The sequence below is a fragment of the Rhinoraja longicauda genome, chromosome 35 (genome assembly GCF_053455715.1).
Source record: "Rhinoraja longicauda isolate Sanriku21f chromosome 35, sRhiLon1.1, whole genome shotgun sequence".
Lineage (NCBI taxonomy): Eukaryota > Metazoa > Chordata > Chondrichthyes > Rajiformes > Arhynchobatidae > Rhinoraja > Rhinoraja longicauda.
Window position 1 is genome coordinate 14180061 of NC_135987.1, and position 24715 is coordinate 14204775.

At 47.5% G+C, this 24715-nt stretch overlaps 1 protein-coding gene across 1 annotated transcript in view; it reads left to right on the forward strand.

Moving 5' to 3' along the window:
* unc5b (unc-5 netrin receptor B) overlaps nucleotides 1-24715 on the forward strand; it is a 264063-nt gene that overhangs the window by 234492 nt on the left and 4856 nt on the right. Inside the window, exons 11-14 of the mRNA XM_078428604.1 lie at nucleotides 3962-4049; nucleotides 18403-18571; nucleotides 23643-23876; nucleotides 24404-24553. Of these exons, the coding sequence (XP_078284730.1) occupies nucleotides 3962-4049; nucleotides 18403-18571; nucleotides 23643-23876; nucleotides 24404-24553 (641 nt within the window). The remainder of the gene's footprint in view (nucleotides 1-3961; nucleotides 4050-18402; nucleotides 18572-23642; nucleotides 23877-24403; nucleotides 24554-24715) is intronic.

The following is a 24715-nucleotide window of genomic DNA, read 5'->3' on the forward strand; positions in this document are numbered from 1 at the left end:
TGGCAAATGTGGAATGAACCTGCCCCATGCACCTCCTTGTGTTTTAGTGGAACGGTGAACTTAACCGACATCCTCAAAGGTGCTGTAGAAATGCATGACTTTGCTTTGACTCGCGGAGGTAGATTTTAAAATGTGACTCGAAACTTAGCAACAAATACAATACAATACAATATATCTTTATTGTCATTGTGCAGGGGTACAACGAGATTGGTACGATGCAATAATTTAATTAGCTAGTCAGTATTAATTTAAACAACCCAATGAAACAAATTGTAACAGTTTTAAAACAGAATAAAGTGCAAGTAGATCTGTGCCGGATCACTGTGCGATGTGACCATCCGGCTCAGCAGGACCGGTTCATAGCAGCTATGGCCCTGGGGATGAAGCTGTTCCTGAGTCTGGAGGTGCGGGCGTAGAAGGGCGTAAAAGAGTGTTCATTGGTAGGAAATAAAATCTGCACATGCTGGTTAAAATCGAAGGTGGACACAAAATGCTGGAGTAACTCAGCGGGTCAGGCAGCATCTCGGGAGAGAAGGAATGGATGGTGTTTCGCGACTCGACCCGAAACGTCACCCATTCCTTCTCTCCCGAGATGCTGCCTGACCCGCTGAGTTACTCCAGCATTTTGTGTCTGTCTTCAGTGTTCATTACTAACATGATGCGCTCACGTTCGACCACTTGACCCCAGATCAAGTGTCACCCAAATATTTGTTTGTGCGGTGCGGAGAACGATGGGATGGCCTGGTAATGAAGGGAACTCCGCAGTCTTGCTCATTTCAAGTTAGCAAGTCTCTCTATATTGTTTTGCAAATGGGAAATCACTTTGTAAGCAGCCCTGTCTCCAGTCGGAGCAGTAACCAGTTGGCTGCGGTCCACGGCCAACTCTTGGCCTCAGCGTTACATTTTCCCCGGTGTGTTGCCATTTCCTGTTGACAGTGCAGAGTGTGATGCACTCTGCCCATCTCGTCATAAGCAAATCAAAGTGGCCATTTCACCCATTTTGTCCAACCCACCCATTGAGGATCTGATCCCACTTCTCATCCATTGGGTCCAGCATTTCCAAGAGTAGGATTGTTTGAAATGTGAGAGGGGTTCACATTTTCCCCGATCCTTTTAGGGAAATGGTTCCAGATCCTTTCATCCTCTGAGTGGATGAAATTCTCCTCAATTCTCCTCTTGCCAATGACCTTAAATCCAAGCTGAAGGTATTTATTCACAAAATGCTGGAGTAACTCAGCAGGTCAGGCAGCATCTCGGGAGAGAAGGAATGGGCGACGTTTCGGGTCGAGACCGTTCTTCAGACTGATGTCAGGGGGGCGGGACAAAGGAAGGATATAGGTGGTGACAGGAAGATAGAGGGAGATCTGGACCTATATCCTTCCTTTGTCCCGCCCCCCTGACATCAGTCTGAAGAAGGGTCTCGACCCGAAAAGTCGCCCATTCCTTCTCTCCCGAGATGCTGCCTGACCTGCTGAGTTACTCCAGCATTTTGTGAATAAATACCTTCGATTTGTACCAGCATCTGCAGTTATTTTCTTAAATCCAAGCTGATTCTTTTTCAGGAAGCATGTCCTTCCCGTTCGCTCTAGTTGGGTCTCTCTGACAAAATTCATCACCGCCTTCAATGCATTAGCACATGCATATGAAGGAAATAGAGCTCTTTTGGATCAAAAGGACAAAACTCAGGAGTAACTCAGCAGGTCAGGCAGCATCTTTGGAGAACACGGATAGCTGATGTTTCGGATTGAGACCTTTCTTCAGAATGATACACAGTCTAAAGAAGGGTCAGTCTTAAGAAGGTTAAGCCCTCCTTCAAAATGATTCACAGTCTGAAGAAGGGTCTCGACCCAAAACGTAACCTATGCATGTTCTCCAGAGATGCTGCCTGACCTGCTGAGTTACACCAGCACTTTGTATCCTTTTGTGAATTAACCAGCATCTGCAGTTCTTTATTTTTTTATCAATCTTAGTGTCCAGCCTGTTGTCTACCAGGCCTTAGTGATCCCAACCCTTCTAAATATGTCTGAGAACTGCACTATCTACAGCAGGCATCTCAAGACACTGGAAGGTCACTATCAACACAGTCTCCACAAAATATACCTCATTCGTTGGAAGAATAACCAAGACAACATCCATTTCCTCTCTCGGGTCAATATCCCCGGCCTTGAGATCCTAGTTAACTCCGTATGCAAGACCAACACCAGAATCCTGAGGCAGACATTTTATTCCAATTTCTGTCATGGGAAAAGATGGAAGGAAAAGGTTCAAGGATGGGCTCAATTCTTGTAAAAAAAATCCAATATCCCCACCATCTCCTGGGAATCCCTGTCCAGTGAAAACTCAACGTGTTGAAGGGGCATTCAGAATGAGGTATAGAACTAGGAAGACTTAGTTCTAGACTGTAAGTACGGTGTTACTGTGAGTAAAAGGCAACAGCGCGCCATCTCAGAGTCTACCCACCCGTCCCCTCGGCTCTTTCTGCCTCATCTACAGTGCCCGCACTGTCCTCATCAATCACCTCAGAACCCACACAACCGAAGTGGAACCAAGACACGCTCAGTCCCGAGAGGCTGCCCGAACAGAAGAAGGGGATGTATAATTAACGTAGCCTGACAAAAACTTTTTTTATTTTGAAAAATCTCAGCGGAGAAAATCCTGTGGAAGTTCTATTTATGATAAATGTCATCTGCCATCCACGTTAACAGGAAACCAGCTTTCCCATTGCAGTCTCCCTGTCAAACAAGCCTCATTACTCTTAGCACCAGCAAACCCTTCACATCAAGATTACAAGAGATTACAAATGCCCTCCACTGTTTGAAGCACGTTCGTGTAAAATCCTGCAGTAAGCCACGAGAACTTATTAGCAGGAAAGAATTCTGAAAGACTTGGTTGACCTTGTCACTGGATGTCACTGAGAAATGAAAATATTCATTCAAGTTATTGCAAACTATCCCATTGAAAATAACTGCACCAATTTGTGTCCAATTTTTTCTTTTACCTCTCAGTCTTTGAATCGCAAGTTCCAGCTACAACTCAAAAGTCTGACACTGGCAGATAAAGATACACTCAGCACGAGTAGTTGAAGCTTGTTTTGAAGTGTTGAGAAAGAACTTGCATTTCTGTTGTGACTTTGAGAACATCCACAGGAGTTTTGCAGCCAATTGGATACTCACTGCATCAGGGCAGCGCGGTGGCGCAGCGGTAGTGTTACTGCCTGACAGCGCTAGAGACCGGGTTCGACCCTGACTACGGGTGCTGTCTACACAGAGTTTGCACGCTCTCCCCGTGACCTGCGTGGGTTTTCCACGGGTGCTCCAGCTTCCTCCCACACTCCAAAGACGTACTGGTTTATAGGTTAATTGGCTGGGTAAAATTGTAAATTGTCCAGAGTGTGTGTAGGATGATGTTAGTGTAGGCCTAGTGTAGGATAGTGTTAGTGTACGGGGATCACTGGTCAGCACGGACTCGGTGGGCTGAAGGGCCCGTTTCCGAGCCGTACCTCTAAACTAAACAAAACTAAATTACAGTTCCTGTTGTGGTGTAGGTAACAGCAGAGCCAATGTTACAGAGACAGTGACATCGATTGAGGGAACCTTTCTGTCATGGGCCTCCTCCATTGTCAGAGTGAGGCCCAGCGCAAATTGGAGGAACAGCATCTCATATTTCGCTTGGGCAGTTTACACCCCAGCGGTATGAACATTGACTTCTCCAACTTCAGATAGTTCCTCTGTTCCTCTCCATCCCCTCCCCCTTCCCAGTTCTCCCACCAGTCTTCCTGTCTCCGACTACATCCTATCTTTGTCCCGCCCCCTCCCCTGACCTCAGTCTCGACCCGAAACGCCACCCATTCCTTCTCTCCAGATATGCTGCCTGACCCGCTGAGTTACTCCAGCATGTTGTGTCAAACTTATTTTAACGTCACTTCAGCTACATTATTTTTTCTTTTCTTATTCCAATACAGGAGTCAGCCTTCTGGTACCTCAGGGTGCGATTCTGCAGGGCAAGTTTTACGAGATGTACCTCATCATCAACAAGAGAGAGAATACACTGTAAGTGGCACACTTTCCAAAGCATCATGACTACTTGTATCCAGTGTGACTCTGGACATCCAGTGTGACTCTGGACATCCAGTGTGACTCTGGACATCCATTGGTTCTGGTTGATTCTGGTTGACTACTGCACAAACACCTCTCATAAGTGGTTATCTCGCGCAGGTGAACGCTATAACGTCATACAATTTTATACACGATTTAAAAAACATGAAGTTGCTTGTAAGAATATTCAGACCGAACATTGCCAAATATTTCAAAGTAATTTGAAATTGTCTTTCTCATTCCAACAATGCTCTTTAGACTAAATTGCTTTTGAGATGGAAATGCTGACCTTCTAATTCAATTGCTTTAAAGATGAACTTTGGATGATTCTTAGGCAAAAGAATTGTTTCTGCTTCACGAGGAAGACTTAGATTTATATTCGGCCTGTCACCATATCCCAAAGCCATTTATAACCTCCGTGAGGGGCAGTCAATGTTGTGCCGTACGGAATTCAGCGGGTTTTGTGCGCACAACAGGTTCCCACAAACTGCAATGTGATGATGACAAGATAAAGTGCTTGTTGTGCTGTTAAATGAGGGATAAATCAGGTTCAGAACACTCCAGAGATCTAAAGAAGGGTCCCGACCAAAAACAGCACCCGTTCATTCCCTCAGCAGATGCCGCCTGACCCTTTGAGTCCCTCCAGCACTTTGTGTTTTGTTCAAGATTCCTGCATCTGCAGTTCCTTGTGTTTCCACGGCAGAGGTCTCCCCTGCTCTGCTTCAAAGTTGTGCCCTGATACAGCTGAGAGGGGAGATGGGGCCTCAATCGCAAGTAAGATACTGCAACTCTGACAGTGCAGCCCTCCCTCTCAACTGCATCATGTCAGCCTAGGTCCTTGCTGTTTAGTCACAGGTAAGAGGTTTAGTTTAGTTTAGAGATACAGCGAGGAAACAGGCCCTTCGGCCCACCGGGTCCGTGCCGACCAGTAATCCCCGCACACCAACACTATCCTATACGCACTAGGGACAGTTTTTACATTTACCAAGCCAATTAACCTACATACCTGTACGTCTTGGGAGTGTGGGAGGAAACCAAAGATCTCGGAGAAAACCCACGCAGGTCACGGGGAGAACGTACAAACTCCGTACAGACGGCACCCGTAGTCGGGATCGAACCCGGGTCTCCGGCGCTGCATTCGCTGTAAGGCAGCAACTCTACCGCTGCGCCACCGTGCGGGTCTGAAGAAGGATCTAGACCTGAAACGTCACCCACTCCTTTTCTCCATGATGCTGCCTGTCCCACTGAGATACTCCAGTATTTTGTGTCTAAATAAGAGATTTGAACCCCCAAGAATCTGAGAGGAGGAATTTCTCAAATTACACTCTTGTAGTAAGGCAGTTGTGGACTTTCATCCCACCTTCTGTATCACAAGCTTGCAAGAATGGGCTTTAACATGAAATGTTGCTGAAACCATAGTCACACAGCGTTGAAACAGGCCCTTCGGCCCAACTTGTCTATGCTGACCAACACGCGCCATCTACACTAGTCCCCCCTGCCTGCATTTGGCCCACATCCCTCTAAACCCATCCTATCCATTTACCTGTCCAAATGTTTCTTAAGCATTGTGATAGTATCTGCTTCAACTACCTCCTCCGACAGCTCATTCCATATACCTATCAACCTTTGTGTAAAAAAGTTGCCCCTCAGGTTTCTACTAAATCTTCTCTCCCCTCACCTTAAACCTACGTCCTCTGGTTCTTGAAGGGCAGGGAGACAAAATATGATTCTAAAAATGTCTTCTCATGGTGACAAATCGGTATGGGAACTGGTCTGGGCTCCTTACTCAGTCCTTGAGAGAACACAGTTATTTAGCTGGATTACATCATTTAACTGCTTAAACCACAAAAGGATAAACTGATTAGCACCAGTGTTCACTCGTGCATCTTTACACTCAGCTTCCGAAACAACTCGTGCAAGATGCCAACTTTAAGATGAGTTCATCTTTTAAACAAAGCAAAGTTGTTAATGTCACTGTAGCCTTCGTAGTTCTACCACTGCACAACAGAATTTTGACTTACAGTGTGCAAACAGGCCTTTCGGCCCCTCCGAGTCCGTGTCGACCAGTGATCACCCCGTACACCAGAAGCACGAGTAACACAGTAGGGAGAATTTACAGGGAGACACAAAATGCTGGAGTAACTCAGCGGGTCAGGCAGCATCTCGGGAGAGAAGGAATGGGTGAAGTTTTGGGTCGAGAGCCTTCTTCAGAATTTACAATTGTACAGAAGCCAATTAACCTCCAAACCTGCACCGCCAAACGGGTCACAGGGAGAACGTATGAATTCCATATAGTCAGGATTGAGCCTGTTCTCTGGTGCTACACTACTGTGTCACTCTGGAGCTTTTTGCAGTCTTTTAGGAAGGTTATGTGTTCTTGATGTCCTTAGTCCACATGGAATTAATGTATGTTTTCAGGTTCCTGTAGCTGACACGATATTTTACAGTAATGATCTGCTTTGGGTGCCTGGGAATCAAGGGTGATGCCTGTTTTATATCCCTGCATTATACATGTGCTGGGTGCGGGTAATTAGTGATTTCATATTTTAAGTGGTAATTCCATATTTTGGTTTGCAAAACCAGATTTTTCTTAAAACAAAGGTTCCATTCACCGCCCAGATGTTGCCTGACCTGTCGAGTTCCTCCAGCACTTTGTGTTTCGCTCAAGATCCCAGCACCTGCAGTTCCTTGTGTCTCCCAGGTTTTTTTTCCGTAAAGCTGGTAATCTAAAGAGTTGCTTCCTGAAGGTTCGCTTGCTCTTAAAATTAATGCACAGGAACTGTAGGCAACAGGTTTGAAATGTTCCAGCTCTTGACCAGACAGACTGAAAGGCTTGAAAAATTACCCTGGTACTTTGATCCATTAGCACAGCTATCTAAATCTTCTCAATGTAGGCCATGCATTTCCCGTACGCAAATAGCCACAAAAGCAAACTCACTGAACACTGAGCTACTTGTCTGACAGAGTGAAACGATTGAGTTTGCCGGTAGCAATCTGTCATGTAAACGTGTGTACCCGTGTATAGACACTTCTTCATGCAGCGTTATATGTTTCTAACCAGTCGTTGTTGGTGCACTTGCAGTCTGTTAACAGCATGTCGCAGTTACAGGAGACGTTGGTGAGGCCGCATTTAGAGTATTGTGTTCGGTTCTGGGCACCATGTTATGGGAAAGATGTTTCCAAGATGGAACAGGCGCAGGGAAGATTTACGAGGATGTTGCCAGGACTCAAGGGCTTGACCTATATAACGAGAGGTTGAGCGGGCACGGACTTTATTCCTTGGAGCGCAGGAAGATGAGTGGCTCTAGAGATCATGAGAGGAGCAGAGGAATAGAGACTTCCAGAGTAGAAGAATCAATAACCAGAAGACTCGGGTTTAAAGTGAGGGGGATAGATTTAACGGGAACATGAAGGGTAACTTCTACATAGAGAGTGGCGGGTATATGGAATGAGCTGTTGGAGGAGGTAGTTGAGGCAGGTAGTATCGCAGCGGTGAAGAAAGATTTGGACAGGTGTATGGATAGGGCTGGTGCATGGATAGGATTTAGAGGGATACTAGACCAAGAGGACCTGTTGGGCCAAAACCGCTCCTGCATTGGTGCAGCACCCTCTTCTCCCCCCCTCCTCCCCCTCCCTTCCTCTCCCCCCCCCCCCCCCCATCAACCCCCCTTATCTTCCCTCCTCCCCCCTCCCTCCCGAGGAGATAGATTTAAACTTTAAAATGTGAATAACTTGAAAAATATAACACCGATTTCAATTAATCTTCTTCCATTAGCACCAAAGGGATGACGGTGAGTAAGGTGGGCCTAAAATTGTCGCGCTATCGTGTACCGTTTTGGCTGTAGTTCAGGAACAAACAAACTAACAAACGAGAGTTTTAGTATATGGTCCAAATGCAGGCTGGTGGGACTAGCGTAGATGGGGTATGTTGGTCGGTGTGGGCAAGTTGGGCTGAAGGGCCTGTTTCCATGCTGTATGGTTCTATGGCAGCACTGCACACACATACAAGATCATGATAGGAACCCCATTCTGATATTCGGGTCCAGCTGAGTATTGCCAGGTTTAAGGAATTGCCTTGGTGATAGTATAGGAAAATAACTGCAGATGCTGGTACAAATCGAAGGTATTTATACGCAAAATGCTGGAGTAACTCAGCAGGTCAGGCAGCACCTCGGGAGAGAAGGAATGGGTGACATTTCGGGTCGAGACCCTTCTTCAGACTTGGTGATAGAATCATAGGGCCATTCTTAATCACATGTGTGATCAAAAATATGAAAAATTGTGGAATACATCTCTTCTAATTCTGAAAGCATTACAGGTATATTGTTTTGTACTGTATATATGACTTGTATATGTCGAAGTTTATCAAGTGAACTTTTTATCTGTTATGCTGACAGTGTTTGTTTAGGGTCTGAGGTCAAATCTGACTGGTCACGCGTGTGTACTCACACGGAAGCATTTTTTTCATAACTCAGTTTTATCTTACAAACTCTGTGAATTTTAAAATGCTAGAATGTTCGTATCTTTAGCGGACATGCGTTTTAGTCGTGTTGGGAGGAAAATAGCAAATGAATAAGATTAATCTCTTACACAAGAACCTTTAAATGCATTATTTTATGTGATGACGTCTGGTCACGTGTGTGACATTTTGGTTCACTTTCCAAAGAATGTCCCCATAAAGCATGGCGTGGGGCAGCCAGTCAGATACCTTAGAAACAGAGCGAGCATAGGACTAGGGTTGCCAGCTGCCCCATATTAGCCGGGACATCCCGTATATTGGGCTGAATTGGTTTGTCCTGTACGGGACCGCCTTGTACCGCGGGCCGCTGTCGGCCAGGACAGTGTAGGCTAACGGAGTGTGTTCGGGGAGCGGGGCTGAGTGTGTTCGCCTAACGGAGTTTGCGTAGCAACCCGCCTCCCGGCCCGGGCGGCCGCCATTCGTGGAGCGGGAGCATGTGGCCGCTGGCTGGGTGAGGTCACGTGGGGCGCGGGGCGGCGACATCACCTTGTCCCGTATTTGGGAGTGAGATAGTTGGCACCCCTGCATAGGACAAATGAGAGTACTCCTGCTCGGTGATACGGACTGAGGGATAAGTGCTAGCGAGGGCACTGAAGAACACAACTCTACTCATTGTACTCTGTACAACTCCTTCTGCAGTTGTACAGGGCCCTAGAGAGACCGCACCTGGAGTACTGTGTGCAGTTTTGGTCTCCAAATTTGAGGAAGGATATTCTTGCTATTGAGGGTGTGCAGTGTAGGTTTACTAGGTTAATTCCCGGAATGGCGGGATTGTCATATGTTGAAAGACTGGAGCGGCTAGGCTTGTTGTATACACTGGAATTTAGAAGGATGAGAGGGGATCTTATCGAAACATATAAGATTATTAAGGGGTTGGACACGTTAGAGGCAGGAAACATGTTCCCAATGTTGGGGGAGTCCAGAACAAGGGGCCACAGTTTAAGAATAAGGGGTAGGCCATTTAGAACGGAGATGAGGAAAAACTTTTCAGTCAGTGAGTTGTGAATCTGGAATTCTCTGCCTCAGAAGGCAGTGGAGTCCAATTCTCTGAATGCATTCAAGAGAGAGCTAGATAGAGCTCTTAAGGATAGCGGAGTCAGGGGGTATGGGGAGAAGGCAGGAATGGGGTACTGATTGAGAATGATCACATTGAATGGTGGTGCTGGCTCGAAGGGGCGAATGGCCTCCCCCTGCACCTATTGTCTATTGTCAATTGTCTATTAAACCAGCGCCATAGCCTCTTGAGTTTCTGCTTGAGAGGATGTTTCAGGGTCTTGGATTAACATCTCATCAAAGGATGACACCGACTCACTCTGCGACACTGCACGAGAAATATCAGTGCTTAAGATTCTTGACAGACACAAAGTGCTGGCGCAACTCAGCGGGTCAGGCAGCATCTCTGGAGAACATGGACACAAAGTGCTGGAGTAACTCAGCGGGTCAGGCAGCATCTCTGGAGAAAAAGAATGGGAGGCGTTTCACCCTCTTCAGTCTGAATTTTCAGATTGAATTTTCAGTCCGATCCGAAAAGTCACCGTTTCCTTCTCTCCAGAGATGCAGCCTGATCCGCTGAGTTACTCCAGCATTTCGGCATAAACCAGCATCTGCAGTTCTTTCCCACTCAAGGCTCTTGATAGGCTATTCAAACCAACAAAGTCTTGTATTCTGAGATGAGAGAGGTCCTTCCATCGAGCAAATAACCAGCGCTGTAAACTGGTTTAGAATTCTGTTATCCACAGTCCTCAAAGGAAATGGCCAATCATTGTAACTTTTATTGGTGTTATTATTAGCTTCTCTCAGGTTTATAGGCAGGATGGTGGATCACGGCTTCCTCTCCAAGGTAGACGGTTTCCGTCAGTTCCCCTGTTTGTGCCAAAGAATTACTGAGAATCATTGAAGCAGACCCAATTAATTTGCTGCCTTGATGCTCAGCTCCACATATCTGCAGCAGCACGCTGAGCAACAAGGAGCGTTCTGATTGATGTGCCCCACTAACTCGGTCAGGGGCATCGAATCTGGACGTTACGCACTGTCCATCATCCTCAACCTCAACCTGCTCCGGGAATCTATTTGGTTCATCGCGTTGCTGTTGTCCTGACAATAGGTGGCACGGTGGCACAGCGGGAGAGTTGGTGCCTTACAAGCGCCAGAGACCCGGGTTCGATCCTGACCACGGGTGTTGTCTGTACGGAGTTTGTACATTCTCCCCGTGAACTGCGTGGGTTTTCTCCGGGATCTCCGGTTTCCTCCCACACTCCAAAGACGTACAGGTCTGTAGGTTAATTGTTGGCATAATAGTCCCGAGTGTGTGCAGGGTAGTGTAAGTGTGTGTGGGTCGCGAAAGGGCCTGTTTCTTTCTGCTGTGTCTCTAAATTAAACTAAATAGCCAACAGTTTTCATGTTGCTGTTGTACAAGACGTTGGTGAGTGCACATTTAGAGTGTTGTGTTCAGCTTTGGCCACCGTGTTACGGGAAAGATATTGTCAAGCTTGAAACGGTTCAGAGAAGATTTACCAGGACGTTGCCAGGACTCAAGGGGCGAAGCTGTAGGGAGAGATTGATCAGGCAAAGGCTTTATTCCTTGGAGCGCAGGAGGATGAGGAGTAATCTTGTCGAGGTGTACAAAATCATGAGAGGAATAGATCGGATAAACGCACAGTCTTTTGCTCAGAATAGGGGAATCGAGAATCGGGAAATGTGAAATTTAAAAAAAGAGAAATGTCTTGTATTGTTTCCTCAGGGAGTTGTAACATAGGATCTTGTAACAACAACAACAACAAAAATCAAGAACCAGTTATTGAGAAATCTTGAGCAAAATATAAAGTGCTGGAGGAACCTCAGCATTTTGTGTTGTAAGAAAATAACTGCAGATGCTGGTACAAATGGAAGGTATTTATTCACAAAATGCTGGAGTAACTCAGCAGGTCAGGCAGCATCTCAGGAGAGAAGGAATGGGTGACGTTTCGAGTCGAGACCCTTCTTCAGACTGAAGAAGGGCCTCGACCCGAAACGTCACCCATTCCTTCTCTCCTGAGATGCTGCCTGACCCGCTCAGCATTTCGTGCTGAGCTGTAAACTAGTTATTGGTCTTTGTAGATATTTGATTGGTTGGCTCGGGTGTGTAAGAAAGAACTGCAGATGCTGGTTTGCACCAAAGATGGCCACAGAATGCTGGAGTAACTCAGCGGGTCAGGCAGCATCCCTGGAGGAAAGGAGTAGCTGACGTTTCGGGTCGAGACCCTTCTTCTGAAGCTGCTTGACCCGCTGAGTTACTCCAGCATTTTGTGTCTATCTTCCGGTTGGCCTTGAATGTCTCTGTTGTGAACGATCAGCCCACGTTTCGCTGGTTAACTCCAAGTCCCTGGCTTCTGTGCCTCCATCTTAATAGTTTATTCAAATAAATTAACATTTGAGTGCAAATTTACCGCTAGCACAAATTCTTCACTCCCATCTTCACCTGGATTTAGATGGCTCTCCCTGCCCTTCGTATAACAGTCCCAATTGTTAAGAGACAGAAGAGCCAGGGCGGGTCATGGAATGGAAACAGGCCCTTCAGCCCACAGTGTCGATGCTGACCATCAACTACCATTTACACTGATCCCATGTATTTTATATTCTCACATTCTCATCACCTCCCCCCCACCCCGCAAATTCTGCTTCAGTTTAGTTTATTGTCACATGTACTAAGGTACAGTGAAAAGCTTTTTATCGTGTGCAGTTCCAGTCAGCAGAAAGACAATACATGATTGCAATCGGGCCACACAGTGTACTTACAGTGTATAACAGTACATTTACAGTACAAAGGAATAACGTTTAGTGCAAGGTAAAGCCAGCAAGGTCCGACCATGTTCCCAATGTTGGGGGAGTCCAGAACAAGGGGCCACAGTTTAAGAATACGGGGTGGGCCATTTAGATCTGAGATGAGGGAAAACTTTTTCAGTCAGAGAGTTGTGAATCTGTGGAATTCTCTGCCTCAGAAGGCAGTGGAGGCCAATTCTCTGAATGCATTCAAGGGAGAGCTAGATAGAGCTCTTAAGGATAGCGGAGTCAGGGGGTATGGGGGGAAGGCAGGAACGGGGTACCAATTGAGAATGATCAGCCATGATCACATTACAATAGACAATAGACAATAGGTGCAGGAGTAGGCCATTCAGCCCTTCGAGCCAGCACCGCCATTCAATGCGATCATGGCTGATCAATCTCAATCAGTACCCCGTTCCTGCCTTCTCCCCATACCCCCTCACTCTGCTATCCTTAAGAGCTCTATCCAGCTCTCTCTTGAATGCATCCAACGAACTGGCCTCCACTGCCTTCTGAGGCAGAGAATTCCACACCTTCAACACATTGAATGGCGATGCTAGCTCGAATGGCCGAATGGCCTCCTCCTGCACCTATTGTCTATTGACCAGGGAAAGTCCGAGAGTCACCAAAGAGGTAGATGGTAGTTCAGCACTCGGTTCCGTGTGGGACAACTTACAGTTGCCAATTAACCTACCAGTCCGCAGATTGTGGGAGGAAACCGGAGCACCTGGGCAAAACCCGCACAGTCACAGGGAAATCGTGCAAACTCCACACAGGCAGCAATGTGTGGAGGTGGTAATGTAACTGAGATCACCGTAGCAGCGGCTCCACTGGCCTTGACCCTCCCTGTGCTGCTCTCAGCTCCAATGTTCCGAGAATCCTGAACGCTGAGCAATTTTGACGTCTGGCTTGATTGCACCTCACAGTGGAAAATGTCCCAGTGCCTGAAGTTGTTTTAACTTGCCTCCAACAACAGGCAGTTGAGTGCAGGGTAGTGAGAGGGACCTGAGAGAGAGACATCGGAGAGGAATTATTCCGAATTTCCGCCTGGCAGAAATAGGACGGCCAATTTATTAATGCCTGCAAGTAATTCCCAAGCTGTCCTCAGCTGCTCATCTCCAAGAGAATGAGCATATTGTGACTGAACTTCTCTCTGTGTTAACACACATTAGGGCCTTTATCCGTACATCACTTTCTCCAGTTGTGGCAGTCCTGGTATTTAAGGTATGTGATTTCATAAAAGTAACCTTTCATTTTAAGACAAGGATGAATCAGAAGCTTTAAATATCACCCATGGAACTTGTTCTGCAGGTCCCTCAGAGGCAGGTATCAGGGCAAAATCTCTCTCACACCTCTCCAAGTGTAAGACTTGCTATAATGACTTTTATGTTGTGGCCGTAGCCCAGACCGTCACACAAACCAGCCTCCCTTCCATTGCACTCCATCTGCACTCCGCGCTGCCTCGGCAAGGCCGCCAGCATAATCATGGACCAGTCTTACTCCCTCTTCCCCTTCCCCCCCTCCCATCAGGCAGCAGGTACAGAAGTTTGAAAATGCACACCTCCAGATTCAGGGACGGTTTCTTCCCCAAAGATAGACACAAAAAGCTGGAGTAACTCAGCGGGACAGGCAGCATCTCTGGAGAGAAGGAATGGGTGACGTTTCGGGTCGAAACCCTTCTTCAGATGCTACTTCCCAGCTGTCGTCAGGCATCTGAACCATCCTCTCTTTAGCTGGAGTGCTGTCCTGGCCTCTCATGTACCTCGTTGGAGACCTGTAAAGTGAGTGGATGGGAAGAGTTGTGAGAGTGAGACAAAAATGGGTATTTGGGTGGTGACGGCAGGGGGGGGGGGAATGGGAAAGTGGACAAAGAAAGGGAGGATTGGAAGGAGAAAGGGGGAAACACACCAGAGGGGAGGGTTACCTAAAATTGGAAAATTCAACGTTTATACCTCAGGTTCCTGCGCAATAATGTTTGCAGGGGACAGACACAAAATGCTGGAGTAACTCAGCGGTACAGGCAACATCTCAGGAGAGAATGGATGGGTAACATTTCGGGTCGAGACCCTTCTTCAGGCTGAGTGAGAGTCAGGGCAGAGGGAGACACGGAGATCAGGAAGGGTAAGGTGTGAAAATGAGACATCAAAAGAGACAAGGCTCAAGGAAAATGTAGAATAGGAAAATAACTGCAGATGCTGGTGGTAGCATAAAATGCTGGAGTAACTCAGCGGGTCAGGCAGCATCTCAGGAGAGAAGGAATGGGTGACGTTTCGGGTCGAGACCCTTCTTCAGTTTGATGAAGGAAAATGTAGAATAGATCATTGTTGGCTAGGAGAAGGTGACAAAGAAGCAAACAGAGATAAAATGTAATCAGGGAGACAGACTGCTCGGAGAACTGCGAAGGGGGGGAGGGGGGGGAGAGGTGGAAAGCAAGGGTTAGTTGAAGTTAGAGAAGTCAATGTTGATACCGCTGGAGTGCAAGCTGCCCAAGCGTAATATGGGGTGGTGTTCCTCCAATCTGTACTGGGCCTCACCCATTTGTAGGGGGTTGTGATTCACTGTGTCATCTTCAGCCTGCACCTCTGCAGTAACTCAATTGGAAAAAAAACACACTGAGCCAAACTCCCTGAAGTGCAACAGTGATGTGGCAAACGCTTGTAAATTAAAGCAGGGCTGTCAGTCACACACACACACACACACACACACACACACACACACACACACACACACACACACACACACACACACACACACACACATAAAAAGGTCCATGGAAGATGATTGTATTTGAATTGAGTGACCCGTGATCTTTGTTCCATGACCTTGTGGGCAAAGCAAATAATCTGTGGATCTGGTTTTAACTTCCCCAGCCATCATCATTGGAATCTGATACAGGAAAATAAATCTGGTATGGGAAATATTTTTGGGACTGTATCTGCCTGGCAGGATTGGATTTTGCTGGCTTTACCTTGCACTAAACGTTATTCCCTTCTCATATATCTGCACACTGTAAATGGCTCGATGGTAATCATGTATTGTCTTTCTGCTGACAGGTTAGCATGCAACAAAAGCTTTTTCACTGAACCTCGGTACACGTGACAATAAACTTAACTGCACGAAACTAAACTGAACTGAGTTGATAGGTCTTGTGCAAACCATTGTAGAAAATAACATCCATTCATTGAGTCAAAGAGCACAGAAGCATAACCCCAGCCCACGTAATCCACCTTGATCACCCATTACTCCTACACAAATGGCATTTTATGTTCCCTGCAATCCCATCAATTCAATTCCTCACCTACACACGTGGCACAGTGCACAGTGAACAATTAACCTACCAACCTGCACATCTTTGAGAAAGTGGGTTAACATAGAACTAGTGTCAACAGGTGATCCAAGGTCAGTGTGGACTCGAAGATAGACACACAATGCTGGAATAACTCAGCGGTCGGTTCAGGCAGCAACTCTGGAGGGAAGGAATGGGAGACATTTCGGGTCGAGACCCTTCTCCGGTCTCCAAAATGGTCTCAACCCGAAACGTCTCCCATTTCTTCTCTCCAGAGATGCTGCCTTTCCCACTAAGTTACTCCAGGATCGTGTATCTATCTTCGGTTTAAACCAGCATCTGCAGTTCCTTCCTACACATTTCGTCAGTGTGGATTCATTGTCCAAAGGGCCCGTTTCTATCCTGTATCTCTAAACAAATGTAAAATTGGGATGGGGGAGGATACAGAGAGAACTTGCAATCTTGCACAACAGTGGTCAGGATTGAACCTAGCCACAGGAGGCGTGACGTGGCAGCTCCATTAGCTGCCCCACTCTCCAGTCCTACAAGCCCATGAAAGAGTTGTCCAGTTTACTCCCAGGTTCTGCACTCCAAACCATAATCTTACGATTTGAGTTCTTTTTGCTTCCAAGACCAATTTCGTTTTGCAAGTTTCACGACAATGATGCATTCCAGATTGTAGTATCCATGTGCATATGTATGGCAGATTATAACGTGTGTGTGTGTGTGTGTGCGTGCGTGCGTGTGGCTGCGTGCGTGCAATGCCTTATGTGTGTGTATCGTCCTGTGTGTGTGTGACACATTGTAATATCTGTGTGTGGGTGTGTTTCTATAACATCAATGGGCGTGAGTATGCCTAATTATAACGTGTGTGTAAATCATTGATATATGTGAGTGTGTGTGTATGCCAGATTGTAATGTGTGTGTGTGTTTGTGTGAGAAAAATCTATGTGTGCGCGTTTTAAAGAATGTTACATCCACGTGTGTGTTAAAGCACACACGTTCCCCACTTCACTGCACCTTGTCTGCTCAAAACCATGGTGACTTGTGCGTGCTTCAAGCATGGCCGAGGCATACGTGTGTCATTTGGATAAAGACGTGAGGAAGGATTTGATGGATTTTGTCAAAAGGTTGTAAAGGTTGATATTTTGGGGAAGATCGTTGCTGCCCCCTTCTGGTGACATCGATGACAAAACCTCGGTCCCAGTTTCTGGTTAAAAGAGGAACACGAGATTGCAAATGCTGGAATCCTGATCGAGAAGCAAACTGCTGGTGGAACTCAGTGGACCAGCCAGCATCTATGGAGGGAAATGGACAGACAACATTTGGTGGGGGAAAATAGCAAAAAGTCTGAAGAAGGGTCCCAAACCAAAACATTGTCTTGTTCATTTCCCTCCACAGATGTTGCCAGACCTGCTGAGTTCATAAGTGATAGGAGCAGAACTTGGCCATTCGGCCCATCAAGTCTACTCTGCCATTCAATCATGGCTTTCCTCCTAATCTACCTCCTAACCCCATTCTCCTGCCTTTTCCCCACAACCCCTGACGCCCATTGAATCTATCAGTCTCAGCCTTAAAAAATATCCATTGACTTGACCTCTACTGCATTCTGTGGCAATGAATTCCACAGATTCACCATCCCCTGACTAAAGAAATTCCTCCTTATCTCCTATCTAAAGTAAGGTCCTTTAATTCTGAGGCTACGACCTCTGGTCCTAGACTCTCCCACTAGTGGAAACATCCTCTCTTCATCCACTCGATCCAGGCCTTGCACTATTCGGTAAGTTTTAACGAGGTCCCTCCTCATCCTTCTAAACTCCAGCGAGAGCACAGGCCCAGTGCCATCAAACGCTCACGAAACGTCAACCCAATCATCCTTGGGATCATTCTTGTGAACCTCCTCTGGACCCTCTCCAACGCCAGCACATATTTCCTCAGATATGGGTCCCAAAGCTGCTCACGATACTCCAGATGCGTTCTGACCGGCGCCTTATCGAGCCTCAGAAATACCTCCCTGTTTTTATAAAAATTAAATGGTGCCACATTTGTAAGGAACATGCATTTGTGGGATGAGCAGCAGAGCTGAGTATATGGGTTGCGCCCATGAAAAATTTGCCAAATCTTCTCTGCCAATGCCAAACAGCTTATTCTGCTGTTGCTATTGACTCTTGTTTTGAGCTTCTGGTACCCCCAGGTGCTGACAAGAATGGGATGCCATCCCACAACAGTGTGTGACCAGGCTGGTGACCAGCATGAGGAGAAGGTGCCAGGCTGTTATGGCTGTGTATGGTTCTTCCACACGCTAATGTGGCTCCTGTTTATTAAATGAATAAATTGTTAAATTGCCAATATGTCTTGTTTCTTCAGACTTCAATCATCCAATCCACCAAACAACACCGAACAAGAGTCAATGGCAGAATAAGCTGTTTGGCATTGGCAGAGAAGATTTGGCAAATATTTCATGGGCGCAACCCATATACTCAGCTCTGCTGCTCATCCCACAAATGCATGTTCCTTACAAATGTGGCACCATTGAAAAGGGAAATAAACAGGTTTTCCAACGGTATAAGATTTATTGCCAAGAAGCATTGTTACAACAAAGAAATAATCTACCAAACACAAATGTCCTTACTTTTTGTGCTATGTTTATATTCTGGTCCTCCGGAAATAAATGCTAGTGCCTTTGTTGTTGTTCTCCACAGGCCCCCGTCGGAAGGCCCGCAGACGGTGCTGAGCCCCATGGTGACCTGCGGCCCCACGGGGCTGCTGTTGTGTCGTCCAGTTGTCCTCAGCATCCCGCACTGCGCCGACGTCTCTGGACCAGACTGGACCATTAAACTCAAGACACAGACTCACCAAGCTGCCTGGGAGGTAAGGATTGAGAACGATCAGCCATGATCACATTGAATGGCGGTGCTGGCTCAAAGGGCCGAATGGCCTACTCCTGCACCTATTGTCTATTGACATATCACGAGGAGAATAGATCGGGCGAATGCACGGGGTTCCCCCCCTCCCCCCCCCCCCCCCCCAGAGTAGGGGAATCAAGAACCAGAGGATGTAGGTTTAAGGTGAGAGGGGAAAGATTTAAGAGGAACCTGAGGGGCAACCTTTCCACTCAGTGTGGTGGATAGGTGGAACGAGCAGCTTTGTGAGGTAGGTACTATAACAGCGTTTAAAAGACACTTGGACACGTACACGTACACTTGGACACGTACACTTGGACACGTACACGTACACTTGAACACATACAGGGATACGGAAGGGATATGGGCCAAACGCTGGCAAATGGGACTACCTTATATGGGACATATATGGGACATATTGGTCGCTGGGGATGAGTTGGATCGAACTCTCCATGCTATATGACTTTAGGACTCTAAGTTGCGAAAGGGACATTGTCTCGCGTACTGGTAGAGTTCACCTAACTTTCAGAGTGCCACATGGCCAAGGAAGCACTCTGGAAACGTGGTAACCTCCATAGTGAATGCAAAATGGATGCCAATTTGTGCATTTGTTGATTGAGCTCTGTTACTGGATGGACAGCAGAAGATCTTCTGGTAAGATGTGCTTCGCTAGAAGTGAGTTTTCATCCAAATTTGAGTGATGTGAAATAAGGAGGTTTTAAAATATAGAGAGGAAAGGAAGAAAGGGAAGACAGACACAAAAAGCTGGAGTAACTCACCGGGTCAGTCAGCATCTCTGGAGAAAAGTAATAGGTGATGTCTCGGGTTAAGACCCAAAACGTCACCTATTCATTTTCTTCAGTCATGCTGCCTGACCCGCTGAGTTACTCCAGCTTTTTGTTTCTATCTTCGGTTTAAACCAGCATCTGCAGTTCCTTCCTACACAAATGATGGCAGGGTGTGGGGTATGGGGAGGTGGAGGAGGCTGGTTTGAGAGGGTAGATCATGGGAGGGATTAAATGGCAAGTGTGGTCTCACCATCAGGCCACTACCCTGGCATGGATACCCCTTGCATTTCATTCCCATTCTATCCTTGTGTAGCAAATGGCCATGTATCTAGAACCATGCTTTGGACAATAAGGCCTGGCAAGCAGGACTCTCCCCTGGTACCCTCTCTTGGCAGTCCGAACTCAACGTTGACAATCAACTCCTAAATAACCTCCCATCTACCTCATTGGAGACCTATGATCTATCTTCAATCAGACGTCAATGTTATATCTTTGCATTAAACGGGTGGCACGGTGGCGCAGTGGTAGAGTTGCTGCCTTGCGGCGCTTACAGTGTCAGGGACCCGGGTTCGATCCCGACTACAGGTGCTGTTTGGATGTTCTCCCAGTGACTTGCGTGGGTTTTTTCCCGGGATCTCCGGTTTCCTCCCACACTCCAAAGATGTACAGGTTTGTAGGTTAATTGGCTTGGTATAAATGTAAATGATCGCTAGTGTGTGTAGGACAGTGCTAGTGTACAGGATGATCGCTGGTCGGCATGGACTCGTTGGACTGAAGGGCCTGTTTCCGCGCTGTATCTCTAAACTAAACTAAAGGTTGTGACCTTCATCCCTTATCTTTGCACTGTGGATGCTTGATCGTACTCACATACAGTCTTTTGTTTCTTGACTGGACAGTATGTCAACAAAATCTTTTCACTGTACCTTGGTACACATGACAATAATGAGTTTAACTAAACTAATATTTATTCACAAAATGCTGGAGTAACTCAGCAGGTCAGGCAGCATCTCGGGAGAGAAGGAATGGGTGACATGGCCTTCGTAACAAGAGGAGTTGAGTATAGGAGCAAAGAGGTCCTTCTACAGTTGTACCGGGCCCTGGTGAGACCGCACCTGGAGTACTGTGTGCAGTTTTGGTCTCCAAATTTGAGGAAGGATATTCTTGCTATTGAGGGCGTGCAGCGTAGGTTCACTATGTTAATTCCCGGAATGGCGGGACTGTCGTATGTTGAAAGGCTGGAGCGATTGGGCTTGTATACACTGGAATTTAGAAGGATGAGGGGGGATCTTATTGAAACATATAAGATAATTAGGGGATTGGACACATTAGAGGCAGGAAACATGTTCCCAATGTTGGGGGAGTCCAGAACAAGGGGCCACAGTTTAAGAATAAGTGGTAGGCCATTTAGAACGGAGATGAGGAAGAACTTTTTCAGTCAGAGAGTGGTGAAGGTGTGGAATTCTCTGCCTCAGAAGGCAGTGGAGGCCAGTTCGTTGGATGCTTTCAAGAGAGAGCTGGATAGAGCTCTTAAGGATAGCAGAGTGAGGGGGTATGGGGAGAAGGCAGGAACGGGGTACTGATTGAGAGTGATCAGCCATGATCGCATTGAATGGCGGTGCTGGCTCGAAGGGCTGAATGGCCTACTCCTGCACCTATTGTCTATTGTCTATTGTCTATTGACATTTCGGGTCGAGACCCTTCTTCAGACCGAAGGGCCTCGACCCAAAACGTCACCACCCATTCCTTCTCTCCCGAGATGCTGCCAGACCCGCTGAGTTACTCCAGCATTTTGTGAATAAATACCTTCGCTTTGTACCAGCATCTGCAGTTATTTTCTTAACTAAACTAATATATAGGCTTATGCAGGAAGAATGATGTGGAATAATTTAGTTTGGTCACATTGCAGAATCTTCAAATTAGGCCAATATCAAAGTGAAATGCAATCGAGCCGTTGAGATGTTTTACCTTCTGTCATCATCAGCCTGACACCAGATTACAGGCATCAGATGATCATCTCAGAGTTATTACTTATGTGGAGACGTGATTGCTCTCTGATTGATTGCTTTAGATGATGCAGTGTTGATTGCTTCTGCCATTTGCAGATCATCTTTAATGGTAAGATGTGCTTCGCTAGAAGCAGCAACACAAATTTGATGTTGCCAAGTCAGGCAGTGGAATTGGTCGGGTGTCGAGAGCTCAGAGTGTTTCAGGGCAGCAAAGGTGGGGAAGGATGGGTGAAGGGAGGTCGCTGTGAGCTGACACGCATTGCTGACAATCTTTTAGCTCATGTTTCCCTGAAGTAAAAGGTGCCAGCAGTGATGGTGCATGACCTTCCCCCTCGAATAAAGTCAAACGTATCCAAGGGAGAGTTAGATATAGCTCATGGGGCTAGCCGGAATCAAGGGATATGGGGAGAAAGCAGGAACAGGGTACTGATTTTGGATAGGAAAGAACTGCAGATGCTGGTTTAAATCGAAGGTAGACCCAAAATGCTGAAGTAACTCAGCGAGTCAGGCAGCATCTCTGGGGAGAAGGAATGGGTGCCTCCATCACAGTGAGGGGGTGTTTGGAGTCACTGTGATGGATGTTTGTGTTGGGGTCATGTGTCTTGTGTTCTTTTTCTTTTTTGTGTGACTGCTATGTAGTTTAGATCGGTACCTTGGTACCGAATGACAAATAAAGCTCTGTTGAACTGTTGAGTTCCTCCAGCATTTTGGGTCTACCTTCTAGAAGGGTCTTGACCCAAAACATCACCCATTCCTTCTCCCCAGAGATGCTGCCTGACCCGCTGAGTTACTACAGCATTTTGGGTCTACTGATTTTGGATGATCAGCCATGATCACGTTGAATGGCAGTGCTGGCTCAAAGGGCCGAATGGCCTACTCCTGCACCTATTTTCTATGCTTCAAAATACCCCAAACTGTTTCCAAACAATCTCCATAAAGCAGGTACCCAGTGCTGTGTTATGTTGCAATGGCAATGCTCACAATGGGACATGATGGGCTGAACAGCCTGTATCGCTCTCTCTCAGAAGTTCATAAGTGATAGGAACAGAATTATGCCATTTGGCCCATCGAGTCTACTCCACCATTCAATCATGGCTGATCTATATTTTCCTCTCCACCCCATTCTCCTGCCTTCTCCCCACAATCCCTGACACCCGTACTAGTCAAGAATCTGTTAATCTCTGCCTTAAAAATATCCATTGACTCCACAGACCTCTGTGACTATGAATTCCATTCATTAATTCCATTCAGAAAATGGTCCTCAGAGTCCCTGTGGTGTGAAAGGCATTTGGATTTGGGTAACGGATAGTTTGGTGGTAAATGAGCGTTGGGATTGATGAGTGGGCCCAGACCAGCGATCCTTTTTCTCCAGAGATGCTGCCTGACCCGCTGAGTTACTCCAGGTGTCTCTCTTTGGTTGATGGGACTGTTGGGAGCATTAAAATGGGATTAATGTAGGATTAGTGTAAATGGGTGCTGTATGTGCGGTTGCCAACTGTCCCGTATTAGCCGGGACGTCCCGTATTTTGGGCTAAATTGGTTTGTCCTGTATGGGACCGCCCTTGTCCCGTATTAGGCCCGAGGGAGCACTAAATGCCATGAGGCCGCTGTAGGCCCGGACACTGTAGGCCCGGACACTGTAGGCCCGGGGGCTGCTGTAGGCCCGGACACTGTAGGCCCGGACACTGTAGGCCCGGGGTCACTGTAGGCCCGGACACTGTAAGCCCGGTCACTGTAGGCTGGAACACTGTAGGCCTGGGGGCTGCTGTAGGCCCGGACACTGTAGGCCCGGACACTGTAGGCCCGGGGGCTGCTGTAGGCCCGGACACTGTAGGCCCGGACACTGTAGGCCCGGACACTGTAGGCACGGGGACACTGTAGGCCCGGGGCCACTGTAGGCCCGGACACTGTAGGCTGGAACACTGTAGGCCCGGTGGCTGCTGTAGGCCCGGACACTGTAGGCTAACGGAGTGTGTTCGGGGAGCAGGGCCGAGTGTGTCCGCCTAACGGATGTTGCGTAGCAACCCGCCTCCCGGCCAGAGCGGCCGCCATTGGTGAGGCGGGAGCACGTGGCCGCTGGCTGGGTGAGGTCACGAGGGGCGCGGGGCGGTGACGTCACCTTTTGTCCCTTATTAGGGGGGTGAGAAAGTGGGCAACACTAGCTGTATGGTCGGTGCAGACCCCGTGGGCCAAAGGGCCTCTTTCCATGCCGTGTGACTCCATGAATGTTCCTCTGTGCCTGCAGGAGGTGGTGACGTTGGAGGAGGAGAATTTAAACACGCCCTGCTACTGTCAATTGGACTCCCAATCCTGCCACGTCCTCCTGGACCAACTCGGAACCTATGCCCTCGTCGGAGAATCCAACTCGCGGGCAGCCATTAAAAGGCTCCAGCTGGCCATCTTTGCACCGACGTCATGTACATCCCTCGAGTACAGCCTTAAAGTATACTGTGTGGAGGACAATCCGGATGCTCTCAAGGTACGGAACAGCTTGGTTTGGGAACAGCTCCGTCCAAAACCGCAAGAAACTTCCACAGCCTTTGCCTGATGGGAGAGAGGAGCGAATTGTAGACGCAGCCCAGACCATCACACAAACCAACCTCCCTTCCATTGACTCCATTTGCACCTCACGCTGCCTCGGCAAGGCCAGCAGCACAATCAAGGACGAGTCGCAGCCTGGCCACTCCCTCTTCTCCCCTCTCCCATCAGGCAAAGGGTAGAGAAGTGTGAAAAACGCACACCTCCAGATTCAGGGACTGTTTCTTCCCAGCTGTTATCAGGCAACTGAACCATCCTACCACAACCAGAGAGCAATCCAGTGTGTAGGATAGTGTTTGTGTGCGGGGATCGCTGGTTGGCGCAGAGTCGGTGATCCCAAGAGCCTGTTTCTGCGCTGGGTAACTAAAGTAAATTAAACTAAAACCTGTTGTGGGGTGAACTTGTTGCCTGAGCGTTCCCTGGTGGCTGAGGAGGTGATTCATTGCTGATGCTTGTGTCTCACTGCAGGAGGTGCTGGAACTGGAGAGGACGTTAGGCAGCTACTTACTGGAGGAACCCAAAAGTCTGCTGTTCAAAGATAGTTACCACAACCTCCGGCTTTCAATCCATGACATTCCCCACTCCCTCTGGAGAAGCAAACTGCTTACCAAGTACCAGGTGAGAGATGAGCGTCACGCCATCGTCAGTGTGGTCTGGGGAAAGTACTTTGTGTTGCTTCTGTTGACTGAGCTTTCCAACGCCCGCCCATGTTTAACTCAGCACGGTGGTGTGGCGGCAGAGTTACAGCCTTACTGCACCAGAGACTCGCGTTCGATCCCG